This window comes from Sapajus apella, unplaced genomic scaffold, assembly GCF_009761245.1.
Source record: "Sapajus apella isolate SASKATOON/1434 unplaced genomic scaffold, GSC_monkey_1.0 scaffold202, whole genome shotgun sequence".
Classification (NCBI taxonomy): domain Eukaryota; kingdom Metazoa; phylum Chordata; class Mammalia; order Primates; family Cebidae; genus Sapajus; species Sapajus apella.
In genome coordinates, this window is record NW_022437142.1 from 422,054 (window position 1) to 441,204 (window position 19,151).

The following is a 19,151-nucleotide window of genomic DNA, read 5'->3' on the forward strand; positions in this document are numbered from 1 at the left end:
GTGAATGTTTCAGACTTACTGCCCAATAATAGGGAGATGGTTAAGCACATCAGCTCACTCATCCCTCTTCCTTTTCCTCCTCTCCCACCAGGGAGGACTCCCTCTGCTTTTCCCTTCCAGCAGGAACCTTCCCTTCCCACTGGGAGGAGGCTGAGAGGACTGAGGTGTACAGACCTTCAGTGGTGGGCAGAGAAGGGCTCACTGGGGTAGGAAGGCAAAACTATGGCCTCAGCTTCTCCTTGGCGTCATGTGCGTGTGGCCCTGAAGCCAACACGGAATTTAACAAGTCTGGGTCCCAGACCCACTTCTGTGACTGGCCATGGACTACCTACGGTCTGTGAAAAGGGTACTTGGATTCAAGCTCTCAGATCCCCTTTTAATCCAAAACAGATTCTTTTTTAAAAAGTCCAGGGGCCGGGCGCGGTGGCTCATGCCTGTAATCCCAGCACTTTGGGAGGCTGAGGCAGGTGGATCACGAGGTCAAGAGATCGAGACCATCCTGGTAAACATGGTGAAACCCCGTCTCTACTAAAAATATAAAAAATTAGCTGGGCATGGTGGCACGTGCCTGTAATCCCAGCTACTCAGGAGGCCGAGGCAGGAGAACTGCCTGAACCCAGGAGGTGGAGGTTGCGGTGAGCCGAGATCGTGCCATTGCACTGCAGCCTGGGTAAAAAGAGTGAAGCTCTATCTCAAGAAAAAAAAAAAAAAAAAAAAGGTCCAAATGTGGTTACATCACTTCAGACTGAAAACTTCCAAAGGCTTACCCCGTTTGCTCTGAGATCAAGGCCAGAGCAAATGGGAGGTCACTGCAGCCTCGATCTCCTAGGCTCAAGTGATCTTGATCCCCCCATTCCAGCCTCCTGAGTAGCTGGAACTACAGGCTCGCGCCCCCTCCCCAGGACTGCCCTCCATGATCTGGTCTGGGTCTACCCTGTGGCCTCTTCTCACCCTCTAAATACAGTCATGTTCCTTCCCGCCCAATGGCTTGCAAACATGCGCTTTCCTGAAGGTAACGCCTTCCCCACACTTAGCTGTTACTCACCTTTTGGGTCTCAGATATAAAGTTATTTCCTCAAAGAAGACTTCCTTGACCTCCATCCCCCAAGTTGGGCTAGGTGTGCTAAGTCTTCTTCATAGCACTTACCATAATTTAAGTGTTTGTGAAATTAGGTAATGCTGGTCTCCCCAGTTAATGATAAATCCAGTGAGCAACATCATGTTCACTGCTGTCATTTCTTTTAAGACAGGGTCCTGCTGTTGCCCAGGTTGAAGTGTAGTGGCACAGTCGTGGCTCACTGCGGCCTCCACCTCCTGGGCCCAGGTGATCCTGATCCTCTCACCTCCGCCTCCTGAGTAGCTGGGACTACAGGCACGTGCCACCACACCTGGCTATTTTTTAAAAAAAAGTTTTTTCATAGAGATGGATGTCTATGTTGCCCAGGCACTGGGCTCAAGCCTTGGCCTCCCAAAGTGCTGGGATTACAGCGTGAGCCACTGCAGTCAGGCAATTACTATAATTCTAATGCATTATTTCTCAACTAAACACATGCGCTTTATTCTAAGATAACCCTCCTGACAAGAATCATGGATTAACACAGATAGGTGTTTACACCCTAAGCCACCCCAAAGTTCAGCTTAAATGCCCAAACAAGTTTTTTGTTTTTTTAAGATGGAGTCTTGCTCTGTGGCCCAGGCTGGAGTGCAGTGGTACAATCTTGGCTCACTGCAACCTCTACCTCTTGCGTTCAAGCGATTCTCCTGCCTTAGCCTCCTGAGTAGCTGGGATTACAGGTGCCCACCACCATCCCCGGCTAATTTTTATGTTTTATTTTTAGTAGAGACGGGGTTTCGCCATGTTGGCCAGGCTGGTCTCGAAGTCCTGAACTCAGGTGATCTGCCTGCCTCAGTTTCCCAAAGTGCTGGGATTACAGGCGTGATGGACTGTGACCGGCCTAAATGTCCAAACAATGTTTAATCTTCCCTAGACATATTCTAAAAACAAAAACAGCTTGACTTTATTTTTTCTTATGGAAGAGACTGTCACTAAATGAAATGGAACTGAAATGACACCATCCATACCTGAAGTAGTGGTTAGTGGGAGGGAACGCTGGCCTGTGAAAGGTACACCCAGCCAACAAAGCAAGAGCAAACTAAGAGACCTGCATTTGAATCCTGGCTCTGTCTCTTCCTACTTGTTCCTCCTCTGGCAAGTTATTTAACCCCTCTGAGCCTCAGGTTCCTCACCAGGGAGTTAATAATAACATCTACCCTGTAAGGTTACTGCCAAAATTAAATGAGAGACTTGGTGTAAACAGTAGAAGTCACAATGCCAGGCATATGGGGAACCCTTTTTTTTTTCTTCTGAGACAGAGTCTCCCTCTATCACCCAGGCTGGAGGGTAGTGGCACGGTCTCAGTTCACTGCAACCTCCACCTCCAGGGTTCAAGCCATCCCCCTGGCTCAGCCTCCCAAGTACATGGGATTGCAGGTGTGCACCCCCACACCCGGGTAATATTTAATATTTGTATTTTTAGTAGACAGGGTTTCACCATGTTGGCCAAGCTGGTCTCGAACTCCTGACCTCAAGTTTTCTGCCTGCCCCAGCCTCCCAAAGTACTAGGATTACAGGCGTGAGCTACCATGCCCGGCCTAGAGAACTCTTAATACATTAACTGTTACTGCTTCTTAGAATGTTAATAATAAGTTCTTTCCTTATGCAGGCCCTTAGGGCCCATTTCTGGAAGGCCTATGTGTAAATGCAAGGACTTAACACAAGGCTATAGCCAGTCCCCACACTCCAGGAATCAAATCTTGGCGCTTTTGCATCAATGGCAGACCTATGCGTTAAGGCAGGAAAGAACTCCACAAAGTGTCTCACGCTTCATTTAATCTGAAGAATATTACAGGCTCTCCGTCTTCAGATATAAATTATTTATAACGTTACAGAACAAGCAGCGGATCCAACCATTTAAAAACTAGGTAAGTCTACACGGTGTTAATTTCTCGCCACAGTCCTCCCGATCTGGTGGTTTAAAAAAGTCCCCCGGACCCCCATTTCAGTAGACGTGCACCATGCCATAGAGGAACGTCCAGAACAGGACGTAGGTGAAGAGGCCTCCAATGAGGCCTCCTGTAAAGAGAGGTCTTCGTGATTTGAAATATTTGTTCCACCTCCTTCCCGCCTTGAGAATGAGGAGCAGGGAGAGCAGGACGGAGGCGAGCAGGTAAAAGATGAAGCCGTAGAGGCCGGTGAGGCCGAGGATGCCGGCCGTGGCCCCCGAGAGCGCTGACACCGAGGTCCGGCAGTAATCCAGGACGGCGGCGTTGCCCCGCACGGCCGCCTCGCTGATGAACGGCGGCCCTTCCCGCTTGGCCACCACCGCGGCCATCGCACCCGCCGGGGCTCGGCCTCTCGCTTTCTCGCGGGACAACGCGGAGCTGCAGAGAAAACCAAGTTACAAGTGGCGCCCGGAGCTCGGCGAGTTGGGTTCACGCCGCCGCCGCCGCCCCCTCCCCCGGAGCTTCCAAGAGCTGGCACCAGTCCTGGGCCTCGGACCTTCAAGAGACGCCGAGAAGGTTGAGGGTTCGGCCCGGCAAGGAGGCGGTGGCGCGTCTGCGTTCCCTGGCCACACTGGCCCAGTTACCTGGAACACGGCGCCGGACACCGTACTTAGCGTTCCCTTAGACGGGCAGGAGAAGAGACGCCCGCGGCGCCATCTTGCACTGAAGGCTGCCGGGAGGTCCCGGGCTGCGCACGCGCCCTGATCCCGCCTCGCCCTCTGCGCCTGCGCCGTGGGCGTCCCGGGCACGCTCCACCCCCAGCCCGGTTTTTTTTTTTTTTTTTTTTTTTTTTTTGCGCACGCGCCGGAACTTCCGAAAGTGGAGTGGCGCTCCGGCCGGTGATTGGCTGGAGGGCTTGTTAACTATTCATAAGGGGGCGGGCCGAGCAGGGCGGCCTTTGTTAAGCAGCGAGGGCGCGGCCGCGGGGACTCTGCTGCCTGCTTCTCCGAGCGGGGCTGGGCGACCAGAGCGGGTCGAGATGTCCTACATCCCGGGCCAGCCGGTCACCGCCGTGGTGGTGAGTGCGCTTGCGCGGGCTCCTCCTCGTCTTGGCCCGATCCCACCTCGCAGAGCGGGAAACTGACACCCCAAGCAGGTTGACAAAGCATCGAACCCCGGGGTCCTGCGAACCGGCGGCCAGGGCTCGGGTCCTCGCCTTGCCGGAGCGGGACGCAGCTGCCCCAGCCACGGAACAGGGACGGCCGGCACCCTAGAGCCTCCCTAGACCCTGGGCAGAGCCCAGACCGCGCGCGCGGGGCGGGGAGGGCCACGGAGCCTGGGAAAGCGCCCCCTTCCCGGGCCTCCGTGTCCCCAGCCGGGCAGCTGCGGGGGGCGGGCGCCGATCCCGACGTCCGTGAGTCGCAGCCTCTGGAATGAGGAAATGCTTCCTCCGTTGCAGCCCGCGCCACCGCCCGGAGGGCGATCTGGGGGTGGGGCTGTCCCGAGCCTGCTGTGGCAGCCCCTTCCCCGGTCTGTCCAGCCTTGCTGCTCTGATTCACGAGCCGCCCGGCCCAGGGTGGGCGCTCACACAGCGGGGATGAGCGTTTCCTCTTCGAACTTTTCTTGGATCTCCAGCTCTTGAGGCAAAAAAAGTCCAGGCCTTCTTTCTGGCACTTGAGACCTGAGGAGACCCTCTAGGGGCTAGCGTAGGCCCCTGGCCACCCTCTGGCTTGTTTTAGGTGCTGGGTGCTATTAGATTAGGCAGAAAGAGAGAGGGAGGCTGGGACATTAGACTCAGACGCCTGTGTCAAGACGGGACGGGGCCTGGAGGCCAACCCTATGGCAGAGGTGGGGAGACCCAGAGAAAAGTCTGATAGTGCTCAGCCAGAAAACACGTCAGGAAAGACTCAGGTCTCCTGCCCACCTCCCGAGAGCGTTGAACGGGAAGAAATGTCCGCCCTGTGGGCAATGGGTCAAGTGAAATTCCCTGCCCCAGAGCTGTGGGGACCTGCTGTGTACTCTCAGATGGGTGTGTCCAGCAGTCAGGTGGGTGGAGGCAGAGAAGTCACTGATAAAGGTGGCATGTGAGGCTGAGCCTGCGGCACCCGCTCAGGCCCAGGCCTGGAGGAAGCATTGCCAGACCAGCTGACAGCTGTCCTAAGCTTCACCTTCCCCGCACCAGCCTGGACGTTTCTTTTGGACACGGAGTCGCATTCTGTCACCCAGGCTGGAGCACAGTGGCATGATCTTGGTTCACTGCAGCCTCTGCCTCCTGGGTTCAAGCAATTCTCCTGCCTCAGCCTCCCTAGTGGTTGGGATTACATGCATGCATCACCATGCCTGGCTAATTTTTATATTTTTAGTAGAGATGACCCCATGTTGGCCAGGATAGTCTCAAACTCCTGACCTCACGGGATCCGCCTGCCTCGGCCTCCCAAAGTGCTGGGGTTACAGGTGTGAGGCACCCCGCCCACCCAGCCTGGCTTTTCTAGGTCCCCAGCTGCCCCAGAGAGAAGGCACCAGGTTTGCTCTTTAGCTAGAAGTGGGGCAGGGGCAGGTGAGGAGCTGAGCAAGCCACCTTCTGTGTGACCTCCCCCAGCAAATCAGTGACAGCCCTGTCCCCCAACCCAAGGGCCTCTACCCTTCTGACCACGTGGATGGAGCAGGCCTGGAGGAACTGTTTTGGGCCTGAGGATGCAGGCCCAGTGGGCCTCAGGGGTCATGTTGCCTGTCCCCCTCCCTCATTCCGTGATTGGTCTCACGGCCTTCCCAAAACTATAGGCCCATGCCCCCCGATTCTAGTAACACCAGGAACGTGCCTGACGTGGTGTGTGTGGCCTGGCCTCTCCCTTGAGTCTTGGTTTGGGGGTGGGGTTGGGCAGGCTTACTCCCCAGTCTCCACTGCCTTCCATGTAGAATTTTGAGAATATTAAAGCCACTTAGGGCCGGGCGTGGTGGCTCAAGCCTGTAATCCCAGCACTTTGGGAGGCCGAGGCGGGTGGATCACTAGGTCAAGAGATCAAGACCATCCTGGTCAACATGGTGAAACCCCGTCTCTACTAAAACTACAAAAAATTAGCTGGGCATGGTGGCACGTGCCTGTAATCCCAGCTACTCAGGAGGCTGAGGCAGGAGAATTGCCTGAACCCAGGAGGCGGAGGTTGCGGTGAGCCGAGATCACGCCATTGCACTCCAGCCTGGGTAACAAGAGCGAAACTCCGTCTCAAAAAAAAAAAGGAAAAAAAAAAAAAAAAAAAAAAAAAAAAAGCCACTTAGGACTCTTCCCCTGAACTCTGGCTCGGTAGATCCATCTGCCTTCTGGAGGCCTGCCCCACAGCTCCTGATACTCCAACTCGACCTGCTCCTCCTCCTCCTGGGTCCCCATCTGGGTGATGTGTGTTCAGCCAGGCTGGACTCCTCCTCTGCATGAGTGCTCCCCAAGGCTGTAGATCTCCATTTTCGGGGAGCTCAGTGTCCCCTGGCCTCTGCTTCCTGCTTTTGTGAGATGTCCGTTCTACTGACCACCTGAGTGGTCATTCTAGCAGCAGAGCTGACCATGCCCTGCCCTACTCAATTCCTGAGAACTCCAGTGGGTTCAGGATCAAGGTCAGGCTACTCCTCACCCCCTCGGGCTACAAAGAACCCCCTCTTTGGGAAAGCTCTTTAGGTCTAGTCTAGTTTGTCATCTTTTTCTTTTTTCTTTTCTCCTTCCTGTTAAAACTCTCAACTTTCGGAGTGATCTGGTCTGGCTCCCAGCATCTGCTGACTGGAGGGTGCTTGCCAAGGGCTTTGAAAGGAACCTGGCACAGTTGGGGACCACAGCCCCAGAGCATGGTGGGAGTGTCCTAGAACACTCTGCACTGCACAAGAGCAGGGCCCGGGGCTTAGGGAGATGCCCCTGCTCCCCTTCCAGGACAGGATGTGGCCCCAGTCTTACAGCTGCAGCCTCATCTCGACGCCTAGTTCTGTGTCCCGTGCTGTACACTTGTCTCACCAACATGAATCCACAACACCTTGAAGCCTGTGCTCTCATCCCTGTGGCTGGCAAGCCCTTTCTCTCCTTTCTATGCAAGTTTGGTCTCTGCTTTTCCAGCGCACCTCCTGGGAGATGGGCCTCCCACCCACAGAAGCCATAGCACTCTGACCCTTGGGCCAGGAGGGGCTTAGAGCACATGTTGACCAAGACTAGTGCCTGAGACTCACAGAAGTGGGAACAGGCTGTGGACAGAGGGCTGCATGGGTGGGTCGACGTGGCCAAGTTCTGAGTGCCAGCTCCTCAGCCTCCCAGACTGGCGAGCGGCTGGATTCCTGCAGGGGCCTGGGCCCCACCCCCTTGGCATGGTGCTGAGGCTGCTGCCGGGGACACACAGCAGCCTCATTCTCCACCCACCCACCTCCCTCAACTTGCTTTTTTGCCAGCAAAGAGTTGAAATTCACAAGCTGCGTCAAGGTGAGAACTTAATCCTGGGCTTCAGCATTGGAGGTGGAATCGACCAGGATCCTTCCCAGAATCCCTTTTCGGAAGACAAGACAGACAAGGTGAGGGGGTGTGGGGTCCTGGGACCGCTCCATGGGGCACTGGGGCCTGAGATGATGGGTCTCTGCTTCCTGGGTCTGCATGGAAGGAGCAGACCTCACTTCTCAAACCATGCTAAGAAGGCATCGGAAGTGACCTGGTGGGAATAAGGACGGGTAGGGGTGAGGACGGGCTGCCCAGACAGAGCCCCGGAGGGGCAGGGGGCGGCCATGAGCAGCACTGGTGCGTGGCTGGGCAGCCGCACTCTGCCCTGGCTGTCTCGGAGCAGTCCTCACTGTGTGTGCTGGGAGAGGCTGGGTGCAGGCACGGAGGGACGGCTGGAAGTGTACCATGCTGCCTTCTGCTCTGTGGCTAAGGGGCCAGGCTGGTGACTGCAGGGCTGGCCCCTTACCCACAGAGCAGAAGCCAGCATGGTGACCTGGGCTGCCTTGTTTCAGGGCATTTATGTCACACGGGTGTCGGAAGGAGGCCCTGCTGAGATCGCCGGGCTGCAGATTGGGGACAAGATCATGCAGGTAACGGGCGTCCCAAAGGAGGTCTGGGCCGGCAGGTCTGCAGCATGTGGTGTGGGGGCTACCCCAGCCTCCCAGCCGGGAGAGACACTGCAGCTGACTGGGAACCCAGGCTAGCGTGCCCCAGAGAACGCTGGCTTTCTCTCCTGTGTGTGTCTCAGCCACAGTGCTTGGTGTCCCCCCGGCCCTGGGATGTTAGGCCGGGGGGCCTGCTTGAATGACCTGGGCCCCCCAAGCCATCTGCTTACAGAGCCCCAAGGGCAGGGAGCTGAGGGGCCCTGTGTTCTCTCCCTGGGCCAGGTGAACGGCTGGGACATGACCATGGTCACACACGACCAGGCCCGGAAGCGGCTCACCAAGCGCTCGGAGGAGGTGGTGCGCCTGCTGGTGACGCGGCAGTCCCTGCAGAAGGCCGTGCAGCAGTCCATGCTGTCCTAGCAGCTGCCATCGCCCGCGACTCACGCCTGCTGTCTCTGAACAGTAACACCACTTCCGCACCCGGTCCCCATCCTGGCTTCTGCTGAGCGCTGGGCCTCAGCTCAGAAGGGCAACAGCTGATCCCAGAGGCCCATCCCCGGCCTGTGGCCTCTGGGACCAGCTTTCTTCCCTGGACACACCTGGAGCTGAGTGGTAGCTGGTCTGCTGTGACCACAGGTTCAGGCCCGACCCTGTTGCCCAGCCACAGCAGTGGGCGGGCGAGTGGGAACCACCTCCTCTTGGGAGCCGCCAAAGCTGGGAAATGCAAGGGCGGGGGGCTTTCCCACTTTGTCCAGGCTGCAGGGCTCGGCTCTGCCCCCACCTGTCTGCCCACCTCTACCTGACAGTGCCTCTGCTCATTAGGGCACTGGCCACACATCCCACCAGAGGCGCTATGAAGGTTGCCTGGCTCCTGTTCACTCCCACTGCCCCAGGGGTGCTGGCCTCCCCAGGGTTCACCTTCTTACAGGATTTAGCTGACACTTCAGGGCAGCTCTCAGGATTGCCATTTTCCTCTTTGCCTGTGGGTGTGACTTTTGTATTTTTTTAATCACAAGTTTGATACAAAATATTTTTATCATACTCTTCCGCGACACCCGTGACACCCATTCTGCTTTTGAATGTAGCTTACTGATCATGTCTGGAAACTTACAGGTGCGCAGCCTGACTCCATTACTGTGGAAGCCACTGCCGCCCTCCCCCACGTTGCGTGCTCAATAAACAGTGCTGGAATTCACAGGGTCTTTGCTGATGCATGGGCTGGGGTATCTCAGGGGTGGGATACTGGGGCCAGAGCTGTGGTTTTAAGGATGGCCCCATCCCCCACTGTTCTGGGACAAAGCTCACCTCTCCCAGGCCTACCTGCCTGGCAAGCCTGGGGCTGGAGGGGCTGTAGCAGCTGCCCTGCGCTTGCCCAGAGCCACATCTGTGGGAGCTGTGGCGGGACCCTGGGGTGCATGTGGTTTCTTGTTCCTAACTTCCTTTTTGCAACCTAGAAACCCCTGCCTGTAAGACTGTATCACAGTGAGGAACACAACCCCACGTGTTCCTGGGGCTATCGTCGGGCCAGATGAGGGTGAGCCAGAACCCAGCCGACCTGCCTACCAGCTCTGGGAAGGCGTTAGCACTCCTGAGCTACCGAGCACGGCCAAATCAGATTTTAAAGAAAAGTCAATCATCTCTTTTTTTTTTTTTTTGAGACAGAGTTTCGCTCTTGTTGCCCAGGCTGGAAAGCAACGGTGCGATCTCTGCTCACTGCAACCTCCACCTCCTGAGTTCAAGCAATTCTCCTGCCTCAGCCAACAGAGTAGCTGGGATTACAAGCGCCTAGCGCCATGCCCAGCTAATTTTTGTATTTTTAGTAGAGATGGGGTTTTGCAGTGTTGGCCAGGCTGGTCTCGAATTCCTGACGTCAGGTGATCTGCCTGCCTTGGCCTCCTGAAGTGCTGGGATTACCGGTGTGAGCCACTGTGCCTGGCTGGAAAAGTCAGTAATTTGAAATCTCTCATTTTTAAAATTAAAGTATGGCACCCAGTAACACATTTACTGGGTGGCATGAGTGAAACAGGTCTATGGACCTGGTCTGGCCAAAGTCTCTGCTCTGCAGAAACCAGCCCTTAAATTCTCTGATGTTTGTTAGAACAAGACAGGAAGAAGGTGGAGTGGGACCCCCACTGCCCCAGCTCCCAGTGCTGGTATGCCCTTCAGGACCTCAGCCGCCCCGCTCACATCCAGATGAGTGGCGTGCCGTGGTAATAGAGAGCCATGGTGCCTGGGAGACCTACCTGGCCCTGGGCGGGCGGGCGTCTTGCGCTACCCAAGAGGGCTCCCCAGTGCAGTGTGGGGTCAGCACGCAGCCACCTCGGGTCAGCAAACTCCACAACCTTACGAGCTTCTTTACGTGACGGGAGCAAGGGCACTTGGCTCCGAAGGCCAGCACACCTGCCTTCTGTATAGCAAACGCTCAGAGTGCAGAAAGGAACAGGAGTCAGGTTTTAATTCAAGATACCGGCCCCTCGCGCTGATCTTGTAGAATAAAACTCAGTGGACTGAAATTCGAGTCCTGTAGAAGGCACGTCCTGGGACCCTCCCCTCCGCCACAGAAAGGACGAAAGCTTTGGGTGGAGGGAAGCGGGTGTGAGATGAGGGCTGGGCCATACAGATTGTGCAAGGTGGTCTCAAGTACAAATACTTCTCTGAGGCTCCGGAACAGGCCAGAAATTGGCGAGCCTCAAGTAGGGGTCTGGGGAAAGCGAGAAGAAGGGGGCCTGTCCTCCCTCCAGGGTAGCTGGTCGCTCTTTGGCAGGCCTAACAGACCTCTAAGGCACAGACCGGTAGCGGGAGAGAGGTGTGTCCTGTACCCCAGATACTGGGTAAGGAGCAGCTGGGTGTGTTCGGATGGGGCTCATCTGACGGAAAGTGGAGGTAGGAGAGAGGGCAGAAGAGCGTAAGCCACTTCAAACGGCCCTCCAAAAACCCTGAAGGGAGTTAGTATGCTAATCTGCTGGGTGCGAGTCCAATCCAGAACTGATCTGGTGGACACCTCAGGGCTCAGCAATGCTCTGGGTAAGGCCAGCTGTTACTGCAGTCGTGGACGCTCAGTTATGTAGAAAGAGTGCGTCAGGAAAGTGGCCTTCGGAGAAAGAACCCCACGTCCGAGCCCAGAGTCCTAACCCGAAGTCTGAGCCCCTCCACCAGCACCTCTGAGTCCGTTGGCCACGGCGCCTGGCTGCTTGGTCTCTGGGAACACAACGGTGGCAGCAAAGTGCCCTTGGCACTCCCGGCTGCAAGGTCAGCCCTTCAAGCTGCTCCCAGACACGCTGGTAGTTTGGGGCAAGGCCTTCGGCTGCAAGCTCATTGCCCAGTCCTGCCTGAGGCGGCTGCCAGAGCCTGTGCGCACTGCCTGGAGCCTTAAAGAAAAGAGAGATGGCGGCATCAAGATGAAGGTGCCACGTGCCTGGCTGGGGAGGCCCGGGGCGGGCCCAGGCGAGAGCAGGCTGCTGAAAGACCTTTGGCCCCAAGGAGCAGCGCGCTCCCTCCGTCCGCGCACTGAGCCGGCCCTGAATGCCAGGGCCCAGCCACTTCTGCGGCCTTCGCTGCGTGGGGCCTTCCCCACCGGGCACGAGGCCTGGGGCTGTGTGCACTGAGTCCCTGGGCGCTAGTCGAGCTGGTCGTACCCCGGTCTCTTTCTGTACAAACAGAAATGCTGGATGAAGAAGATGATGTCGAAGAAAATGGAGAAGAGGCCGAGTCCAAACTTGGTTGGGTCTCCGAAGATCAGCGTCCACTGGTCTGCGAGCAGCGGGGGACGGAAGCTGGGGTTAGGCTGGCGGCTCCAGAGGCCGCTGGAGCACGTGGGTGGTGGGAGGTGGGAATCCCAGAAAACCACAAATCTGCCAGCTACAAAGGCCCCTAATGGGTCTGTCCGTGGGGGCGGCTGGGCTTGGATCCCAGGCCGGGGTGGAGGCTGGCGGAGGGCCCCGGGGGCACCGCGGCTGACTCACCGTTGTTGTAGGACTGCAGAAACATCTGCAGGAGGCTGAAGCTGCCCCCGGTAAAGTCCAGCAGCACGTTGCCGATGCTCCAGCCCTCAGTGCTTTTGTAGTGAAAGTTCATGTAGGCCTGGGCCAGACGGACAGACACATGGAGGGTGGTGGGGGGGCGGCTGCCTCCCGCACCTCGTGACTGTCCCTCCAAACAAGAGCGGTTCTCACTCCCACTCGAGCCATGGCTCCAGGGAACACAGTGACCTTTGGGCTATGACAGGCCTCGGCCAAAAACAGTTTGCGTGGTCCTGGGGGCAGGGGCCTCATCTGCATGTACAGCAAGCAAAGCCCCCCACCAACTCCAGTGGAGGCAGGCCAGATGCCGCCTTCCTGGCTCCTCCCCGTCCCTGGGGACAAGGCTAGTTTCCCAGCAGCTACGATTCTTCTCACCTCCAGTGAAGGCTGTCCCCCCTCAGCCTGGACTTCATGCTGTGCTTAGGGACTGGGTGGGGAGCCGGACTGCTGGTTTGGAAGCCCAGCTCCGTCACTGGAGCTTGCTACCTGGGGCAAGCGCCTACTTCTAGCCTTAGCTTCCCCATCTGTAGAGTGGGTTAACTCCCGCCGCAGGCCTGGCGGAGGCTTCCTGGGTCTGGAAGTGGGTCTGTGGGGGATGTGCCCCAGTCTGACTGGCTGTGCCCCCCATCCTCCCATGCCACAGAACCCCGTGTGTCCTGTGCTGCCACCTTTCCTTCCCCCAGCCATGCAGCAGCGCCCTGAGGGTCCTCTGACTGCTGCGACCTTCCCTTCCCCCTCAAGGCAGGTCTTGGCCTCGCAGTCAGCCTCCACTGGGTCCCGTCTGTGTACTGGCTCTCCCTCTTCTGTACCTGCTGCTGCTCCTCCAGTCCTGGACAATTCCAAATGCGTCCAACCCAGGGACCTGCCTCCCCAGCTTCTTGGCCCGAAGCCTTCCCACCCTCAGGGACTGAGCCCCACTTCCCCAAACCGTCCCCTCCTCGGAAGCCCTCCCCAGCTCCAGGGCCCTGGCCCGGCCTCCGGGCTTCAACACTCTCAGTACTGTTCCAGCAGCCCGTGCCCTCACTACCCCGCACTGTCTGGCCCCCACCTCTGTGCAGGCTGCCCGGCCTGGAACGCCGCCGCCTCCTTGTCCATAGAACTCAGTCCTGCTTGCCCTGAGCGCAGCCCCGCCTCCCCCTCGAACCCTGTCCCTCCCAAGGCAGAAAACACGAGGCTCCCAGGGCTGGGGACACGGAACGGGGCTCCTCCCTCGGGGAATGGGGTGAGTTAAATGAGGCTCTACATCCCCAGGTGCCACAACTGCAGCCCGACCCTGTCCCAGCTGTGCTGGCCCGGAGTCCCCGGGTCTGAAGAGGACGGCTGTGCTCCTAGGAGGGACAGAGCTCTGCACAGGGGGCTCCCTCCCCCCCACCTCACCTCTCCCGTCTCCACTGTGGTCCCCGGGGCTGCCCTTGCTGTAGAAATGGAGGCAGTGGTGGGGGCAGAGCCAAAGGCATCAGGAAAGACTGGGGTGTCGGAAGGGGAACCACCTTCACGACATCTGATGCTCAGGGGAGCATGGGGTCCCGGAAGCCTCCCCTAAAGACCTCATGAGACTCCAGCCAGAGGGAGAGCGGCAGGCTGGCTTCCCCATGCCCCGCTCCTGCTGGGTTCCCCGACTCCCTGTGGCTTTCCGTCCTGTCTCCTCGCCCTGGCAGGGGCTGGCGCACAGGAGCAGGGTCCGGACGGTGTACCTCTCACCCCTCCCACGCCGGCCATGTGAACCAGGCCCTGGAAGTACCTGTGGAAAATACTTGACCAGTGTGACCGCGAGCTTGATGTAGGAGAAGCAGAAGAGAAACTGCAGCCACGTGGTCACCCCCACCGCAGCCATGATCATGGTGACGAACGCAAAGAGCCACGCCAGCACCAGGAAGCCGATGGCGGGCCAGGACATGCGCTGGCCTCCACGCTGGGGGCAGGAGGAGAGGGCAGAGATGCAGACTCGCACAGAGGACGCTGGGGCTGAGCAGGGATGGCTCCGGATAGGGCGGGCTTAAAGGGGGGCACAGAGGCTGGACCCTGGCATTGAAGCAGCCCCTGTGAGGGGGGCCTGCACTGGGGTCATGGGGGGGAACATCTGGGTCACAGAAAGCATCAACACCTGGGTAGGGTCACATCCCCACGCCAACCACCCCTTCTCATCGTCGGGGTCTCCACTCAGGCCACTGGGCTCTCATGTTCCCGGCTGCTCTGTTCCCACCTGGCAGAACTGGGTACCCCTCCACTCACTCAGGGGAGGAGGGCGGTGGAGACAAGGGCTCCGACCTCTGAGGCCTGGTGCCTCTCCCGGCCAGGCACTGCCTCGTTCCCCGAGCTGCGGCAGCCCGAGATCTGAGGAATCTGGCCCCCAGTCTTGCCTTTCCCTCAGCACGGCCCCACAGTGTTCCTTCACTCTCAATTCACACCAAAAGCTAACAAAGCCTGGAAGGTTCACACAGGTGGGAGCACACAGCCCCCAGTGGGCTGTCCTGTGTGAACTCCCTGAGAAGTGAACCAAGGCTGTCCCAGCAGTGGTCTCCCGACCCAGCCCTGGCGCGGCCCTGCCCTGCTGACACCCACGGCCTCTAGCAGCCAGGCTGGGCGCAGGTCCTGCCGGCTGCATTCGGGGCCCTCCTGACCCCTTGGGACCTGCCCTTCCTGGCACCCTGAAGCCCAGCTGCACCCACCTGCTCAGGGTTCCTCTCAAATGCCCCTGGCCTCCGTGACTGGACCCCTATAGGAGCTCACCCTGGCCCCGCCCCTCCTCCGTGGGAACCTCACTCATCCTTGGAGGGCTTGGCAAGCGTCTTCGTCTGCTCTCCGCCCTCCTCCCCCCTCCCTGGTGGGCTCAGGGCCTTGCCTCCTCCATGAGCTGCCTGCTTCTCTGCGCATGGCTCTCGGCCTGAGTCTGATCACTGCTTCTCCGAGTCCTTCACCGCAGACTCGGGGACTCTGAGGGCTTGGACTCAGGTATGTACTATGCCCACACGGGCCCTGGCCGAATGAACGCACACCCTTTCCCTTCCCAGGGTCTGCCGCGTCTTGTGTCCAAGGTCAGCTGGGTGGCGGGTGCTGGCCGGGCAGCCGTGGGGGCCAGGCCTGGACTCACCTCATATAGGCAGCACTGCACGATGACGATCAGAGTGAGGACGACGGCGTGCAAGCTGAAGAAGACGTCGTTGCTGTTGACAGGGTTCACTCCATTGGGGTATTTGAGGAAAAACTGCTCCTGTTTAGCGGGGGGGAAGCTGGGTGGTGAGGGGCGCCGGGCTGCCACGCCGCAGGGGCAGGGCTGTGGGGCAGGTGAGGCCATACCTTGACGTACGGCACCCAGAGGAGGCTGATGTTGAACACGCTGTAGGCCACGAAGCCCGTCAGGTTCAGGGCCACGAAGTCAAAGCTCAGCCCGACGACGCTGCGGAGGGGTGGAGGGTGGGAAGGGGCACGGCAGGGCAGGGCGAGGATGGCGCCACTGCAGCGAACGGGAGGGACAGGCTCCCAGGCGGCGGGGAAGGAGGGCTCGGCCCTGTCCTTTGGTTCCTCCTGCTACCACCATGGATGCCACCCAATCCCTGCTCTCGAGCGCCACTCCCCTCCTCCCTCCCTTTCTCCCATGCTAAGATCTCTCTGCTCCTCAAGTCCTGGCTCCAGAGGGAAGTTGGGAGGCCTGCTGAAGAAACCATCCCCCTCCCGGCTCTCTGCTTCCACCCCCCAGGAGGCCCACGTGGCCCTGGTGACGGCAGGACAGCTTGTGTCCTCACTGCACGTGGATGCACACAGTGGGACCACTTTGCCTCACACAGGACTTGACACTGCAGTCCTCCGGGGCCGGATGGGCCTGGGCAGAGCAGACTCAGGGAGGACTTCCCCCTCCCCTGGCCAATCTCCACTAGACTAAGGAGCCCCGTTTTGTTGCTTTCACAGGGAGGGGCTGAGCTGGGCAACAGATGAAATGCCCAGCGCTGGAGTCCCGCCCAGGCTCTCTGAGCTGTCCCACCAGGAGAGCTTTCTGGAAAAGGCAAGCAGGCGGAAGGGCAGAGGGGGGCATCTGAGGCTGCACCATCCCAGCCTTGTTGGAACACCCTGCTCCTAGAGGTGCCAAGACAGCCTGCACACAGGCCCAGCGGGTTACCTTCTCCGCCTCCAATTCATGACCACCTGAGGATAGAAGGAGATGGACCAGGCCACAAAGTAGATCCAGCCAATCACCTGGTTGATGATGCTGACGGCGCTGCTGCGGATCACCAGGAAGCGTATCCGCGGGCTGGAAGGGGGTTTGGGGACACGGATGAGCCGAGGCTGGGCTTCCGAAGGAAACTCCCATGCACCCAGCACGGCCCGATTCTTGTCATGTGAGGCCCGCACGCGCTCAGGCCAGCCTACCCGGTCCGATTGGAGTGATTTCCATGCAGATAAATTGTAACTTGTCCGACATTTTGGGATGTCACTTGAAAAGAGGAATTTGTCACTCCGGGAGGCACCACAACCTGTTAGAAGACAGAGGTTCAATCCGATGCTATGTACAATTGCAGAGGGCCCTGCTGGCATCTAGCTCCATGCTACACGCCAGGGAACGAAGGGAGGCATCACCCACAGCCCCACCTTCCTGCCCCTTGCACTCCCTGTTCACTGTGTTGCCCAGGTTGGTTTTGAACTCCTGGGCTCAAGTGATCCACCCCCCTCAGCCTTTCAAAGAGCTGGGATTACAGGTGTGAGCCACCACACCTGGCCCAGACTTTTTTTTTTTTGGTGAGATAGACTTGTCTCCTCCGTCACCCAGGCCGGAGCGCAATGGCGACATCTTGGCTTACTGTAACCTCCGCCTCCGGGTTCATCTCCTGCCTCAGCCTTCCAAGTCCCGAGTAGCTGGGATTATAGCGTGTGCCACCATGCCCAGCTAATTTTTGTATTTTTAGTACAGATGGGCTTCCACTGTGTTGGCCAGGCTGGTCTCAAACTCCTGACCTCAGATGATCTGTCCACCTTGGCCTCCCAAAGTGCTGTGTGTGAGCCACATCGCCTGGCCTGCGTGAGACTTTCTGAGCAGAGGTGTGGATTTGTCCTCATGTCCTCCTCTGGCTTATCTCTGAGGGAAGGAGGAATGGCTCTTGTCCCCTCATTGAGCACGTTACCTCCCGCAAGTTATTCAAGCTCTGATTTCAGGTTGCTCATCTGTAAAATGAGTTAACAAAATTGTCTACCTTGGCTGCGTGTGGTGGCTCACGCCGGTAATCCCAGAACTTTGGGAGGCCGAGGCGGGTGGGTCACCTGAGGTCAGGAGTTCCGAGGCCAGCCTGACCAATACGGTGAAACCCTGTCTCTACTAAAAACACAAAAGTAGCCGGGCATGGTGGCACATGCGGAGGCTGAGGCAGGAGAATCGCTTGAGCCTGGGAGGCGGAGGCTGTGGTGAGCCGAGATCGCGTCATTGCACTCCAGCCTGGGCAATAAGAGCGAAACCCTTTTTCAGAAAAACAAAAAAAGTGTCTACCTTTCAGGGCTTCCATGAATAACAGGATGTCCAGAAAGGCCACAGCACAGACCCTGGCACGCAGCAAGCTGGGCCACTGCGCTACACAATACGATCACTTCTACTTCACCGCCATGAGGCTCCTCAGTGTCCACAAAAGCTCGTCTGCCCTGTGCCCAGCCTGGCTGCCAAGTGAGAAAGCAGACGGGGCACACACGAGACACTCGGCACGGAGGGCGTTTTCACTCTGCTGCTACCCAACATTTAGCAAATGCTCTGCTTCCAGAAAACGCACCCGGGGGCCGGCCTGCAACATCCGATCTCCCAAGCACTCCTCCTGAGACTTTGTTTTTTCTGAGATGAGTTTCACTCTTGTCACTCAGGCTGGAGTGCAGTGGCGCGATCTCAGCTCACCGCAACCTCTGCCTCCTGGGTTCAAGCAGTTTTTCTGCCTCAGCCTCCCGGGTGGCTGGGATTACAGGCATGCGCCACCATGCCTGGATAATTTTTGTATTTTTAGCAGAGACAGGGTTTCACCATGTTGGTCAGGCTGGTCTCAAACTCCTGACCTTATGTGATCCACCTACCTTGGCCTCCCTAAGTGCTGGGTTACAGGTGTGAGCCACTGCACCCAGCCCTTCCTGAGGCTCTTAAATCCTCCTGGAGTGGTGGAGGACAGGATGATATCCTTACTGAACCACACTGTCTCTCCTGGTCCCCAGCTCCTGTGCTCCCTGGGTAACAGTCCACCCATATTGCAGGGACTGTGAGGATCTGGCTCATTAGATTGCAGTGGCTGCTTTTTTTTTTTTTTAAAGACTAGCCAAGTGCAGCAGTGAGAAGCGGGGAAAGAGTAGAACAAGGAGTTTGATCTGTAACTGACTGTCAACAATCAGTTGAGATAACTCACTACCTTCAGACCAGCCAGCTTCAGCTTCTTAAGAGTCAGGGTCTTGCTCTGTAGCTCAGGCTGGAGTGCAGTGGTACGAACGTAGCTCACTGATCACTCCAACTCCTGGGCCTCAGTGATCCTCCCACCTCAGCCTCCTGAGGAGCTGGGACTACAGGCGCTCTGCCGCAGCCTGCAGTGGCTTCCTAACAAGGACCTCTGAAGGGCTGCCTCCTTGTTCTTAGCATCAGAAATCAGGGGCTTCAGCAGAACAAGTGAAATGGTGTGGCGGCTGCTGCAAAGCCTGGAGTCCAATGCATGGTCTGTATCCTGCAAGCTACGACTTCACGACACGTGCCACTCCTGGCTCTGTAATTTTCCTGTCACTCACTTTTTCTTATTTTTAACAGATACTCCTTGCGACGTTGTTTGCATGTTGGTTAAGTGGCCACTGAATCCCTTCTGGAACTAGGCAGGGAGAAAATCAGTAGACTGACTGATACAAGACAGAATGAAATGATAGTCGCTGCCTTTCACTGAGTACTTCCTATGTGCCATGGATGACCCTAGACATTGTCTTTTTTTTTTTTTTTTTGAGACGGAGTTTCGCTCTTGTTGCCCAGGCTGGAGTGCAATGGCGCGATCTCGGCTCACCGCAATCTCCGCCTCCTGGGTTCAGGCAATTCTCCTGCCTCGGCCTCCTGAGTAGGTGGGATTACAG

General features: G+C 57.7%; 3 protein-coding genes across 5 annotated transcripts in view; 1 reads left to right on the forward strand and 2 right to left on the reverse strand.

The window, feature by feature from the left end:
* Positions 1-2,870: 2,870 nt before the first annotated feature.
* EMC6 (ER membrane protein complex subunit 6) lies at positions 2,871-3,816 on the reverse strand. 2 transcript variants are annotated; one of them, XM_032270058.1, is made up of 2 exons: positions 3,648-3,816; positions 2,871-3,441 (listed from the first exon to the last, which is right to left on the reverse strand). In XM_032270058.1, the coding sequence occupies exon 2, from the start codon at positions 3,390-3,392 to the stop codon at positions 3,060-3,062; it is 333 nt and encodes a 110-aa protein (XP_032125949.1). In that variant the 5' UTR covers positions 3,393-3,441; positions 3,648-3,816; the 3' UTR covers positions 2,871-3,059. The 2 variants fall into 2 exon arrangements, with proteins under 2 accessions (XP_032125949.1, XP_032125951.1); XM_032270060.1 differs by having other exon boundaries at positions 3,560-3,760.
* Positions 3,817-3,890: 74 nt separating this feature from the next.
* On the forward strand, positions 3,891-9,265 carry TAX1BP3 (Tax1 binding protein 3). The gene is made up of 4 exons (XM_032270057.1): positions 3,891-4,081; positions 7,423-7,542; positions 7,978-8,055; positions 8,353-9,265. The coding sequence occupies exons 1-4, from the start codon at positions 4,043-4,045 to the stop codon at positions 8,488-8,490; spliced, it is 375 nt and encodes a 124-aa protein (XP_032125948.1). The 5' UTR covers positions 3,891-4,042; the 3' UTR covers positions 8,491-9,265.
* A 1,233-nt stretch (positions 9,266-10,498) lies between these two features.
* Positions 10,499-19,151, reverse strand: part of CTNS (cystinosin, lysosomal cystine transporter) — a 22,580-nt gene continuing 13,927 nt past the window's right edge. For both annotated transcript variants that reach the window (XM_032270056.1, XM_032270055.1), the window contains exons 6-13: positions 16,455-16,558; positions 16,204-16,335; positions 15,387-15,486; positions 15,181-15,300; positions 13,831-14,001; positions 12,033-12,150; positions 11,706-11,820; positions 10,499-11,438 (exon numbers count right to left, since the gene is read on the reverse strand). In XM_032270056.1, coding sequence (XP_032125947.1) covers positions 11,321-11,438; positions 11,706-11,820; positions 12,033-12,150; positions 13,831-14,001; positions 15,181-15,300; positions 15,387-15,486; positions 16,204-16,335; positions 16,455-16,558 — 978 coding nt within the window. In that variant the 3' untranslated portion in view covers positions 10,499-11,320. The remainder of the gene's footprint in view (positions 11,439-11,705; positions 11,821-12,032; positions 12,151-13,830; positions 14,002-15,180; positions 15,301-15,386; positions 15,487-16,203; positions 16,336-16,454; positions 16,559-19,151) is intronic.